The sequence below is a fragment of the Limulus polyphemus genome, unplaced genomic scaffold (genome assembly GCF_000517525.1).
Source record: "Limulus polyphemus unplaced genomic scaffold, Limulus_polyphemus-2.1.2 Scaffold211, whole genome shotgun sequence".
In the NCBI taxonomy this organism is placed as follows: domain Eukaryota; kingdom Metazoa; phylum Arthropoda; class Merostomata; order Xiphosura; family Limulidae; genus Limulus; species Limulus polyphemus.
The window spans coordinates 20,625-23,016 of NW_013665821.1; the positions used below are offsets into that span (position 1 = coordinate 20,625).

The window sequence follows — 2,392 nt, forward strand, 5'->3', positions numbered from 1 at the left end:
TATGACTGAAAAATTTCATTTTTTCTGAAAAGGTGGTGTCTATTTACTTGTGACCACGCTGTGTATATACAAAGCATATAAATAGACCTTAGTAATATTTTGCTGTTTATGTAATATTTTGTGTCAAATAGCGTTTGCAGATCTTGAATAGTTTTTTAGTACACCAACATTTCCATGAAATTATTTTTATCGTATTTAAAAAATAATCCACCATTACCTTTTCAGGAATATTATACACTGTGCGAAAGTTCTTGTAAGAACATAATAATATCCGATCTAAACATTTTACATTACAAAAACAACCAACTTAGAATAGCCATATAAAGATTTGTTTGTTTGTTATTAAGCTACACAAAGGGCTATCTGTGCTGTACCCACCACTGGTATCGAAACCCATTTTTTAGCGTTATAAATCATAAGACATACCGCTTAGCCACTGGGGATCATAAAGATGTGACATAAAAAAAGAGTCAAGTTATATAAAAGGGCAAACATTGGAAATATATTGTGTAAAGGTGGATAACTTTAATAAAAAAGTATGAGAAAAACTTGGTTTTTATTACAACTGGAATGTATATAACTTTGTTTTTTCTGGTAATCACCACATCCTTATAGGCTTGGCCCTTTATTCTAGCGTGGCTGTGTCGTACACATAAAATGTTTTGATCGGATATCACTATTCTTTCAAAACTAATTACAACTGGCATTTCGCCCAAAATGGAACACAAGTCCTAGTTATCAACACAATTTTAGGATCTTACACTTTTCATATTTTTCCATATTTAGCCAAATGACTGTGAATAACAATTTAATTAAAATTATCAAACAAAATTCAAAAATATTAACATTCTGTGATAGAGTTGTCAAACCCTAACTCACTTTAATATCTAGGAAATTTTTATACATGTTTTACCTTTTCACCAAAGAGAAGAAAGACAATAATTTTACACGTCTTCAATGTTTATTACACTTAACGTAAAACAGATATAAAGATGCTGTTTCTAATGTGATGTAAGAGTGTTTAGATCTGTTCAGAAACATAAAAATACTGGCATTTCACACTTTGGTTTGGCTTGTTATGAATTTCGCGCAAAGCTACACGAGGGCTGTCTGCGCTAGCCGTCCTTAATTTAGCAATAAAGGCCTAGAGGGAAGGCAACTAGTCGTCACCACCCACCGCCAACTCTTGAGCTACTCTTTTACCAACGAATAGTGCAATTGACCGTCACATTATAACGCCCCACGGCTGAAAGGGCGAGCATGTTTGGTGGGACGGGGATTCGAACCCGCATGTTTGCGAGTCGAGCGCCCTAGCCACCTGGCCATGCCGGGCCTTCACACTTTGGCATTCCAGCATTTCGAACAGCTGCGGTAATACTCCAAATTTGGCCAAAAGTTTGATTTTGTATATAGAGCCACGGCAATGTGAATTCATCCTTCTAAATTGATGTAAGTCATTTCCGTGCCTCTATATTTTTATATTCAAAATTATATACATATATATATATATATAAGGTTTGTACATACAGACCTGAGTCTATGGCCTTTAATGGTAAGAATCATAACGTTCCCTGACTAATCGTGATTTTATATACATGTGAAAAGCTTACAATACAATGAATTGCACAAAAATAAAATAAACTCAGTTTTACAGCATAACCATCACGACATACATATTTACGTTTTCATAATTGGTAACCCTCTTTATCAAGTACAAAAACAATGTTGCATACTTTACTATTTATTTTTACTTTACTTTTATATGCAGAAACTTACCCATGTCTAAGCTGTTACACTTTATCATGCTAATTTTGATTTTCCATCGACGAGTCACATTGTTACCGTTGCTGACCACACTAAGAACTACAGGGTTTACTGAGCCTCTTCCCAGATCAACATAAACTAAACAAAAATAGAGACATATTACTTCACCAACAATGTTGATAAAATCGCTCCAGGTTTTAATCTCTTCTAATTATTTTACGAATGCATTATTATTTATAAATGGAAAGTTTTATTCTTATACGTACAATTAAAAGGAGTAAAACATTAAAATAATTGCACAATAAGAAAAATATTAATATCAGGGACCAGCCCTAAAAAGATTCCTACATGAAGATGGTGGCGTAACATTAACACCGAAACATTAGTCGTTTTAGGGCTGGTCCCTGTTTTTAATAATTTATTTTTATTGTGCAATTATTTTTACGCTGTACTCCTCATATACTTGTTTGTTTGTTTCTAATTTAGCACAAAGCTACACAATGGGCTATCTGTGCTCTGCCCACCATAGGTATCGAAACCCGGATTCTAGTGTTGTAAGTCCGCAGACATACCGCTGTGCCTACTGGGGGGCTCCTCATATACACATATATATATACACACAAAAACA

The 2,392-nt window shown here is 34.1% G+C and overlaps 1 protein-coding gene across 1 annotated transcript in view; it reads right to left on the reverse strand.

Annotated features, from left to right (window-relative positions):
* LOC106478431 overlaps positions 1-2,392 on the reverse strand; it is a 25,389-nt gene that overhangs the window by 13,631 nt on the left and 9,366 nt on the right. The window contains exon 4 of the mRNA XM_013938974.2: positions 1,777-1,902. Coding sequence (XP_013794428.1) covers positions 1,777-1,902 — 126 coding nt within the window. The remainder of the gene's footprint in view (positions 1-1,776; positions 1,903-2,392) is intronic.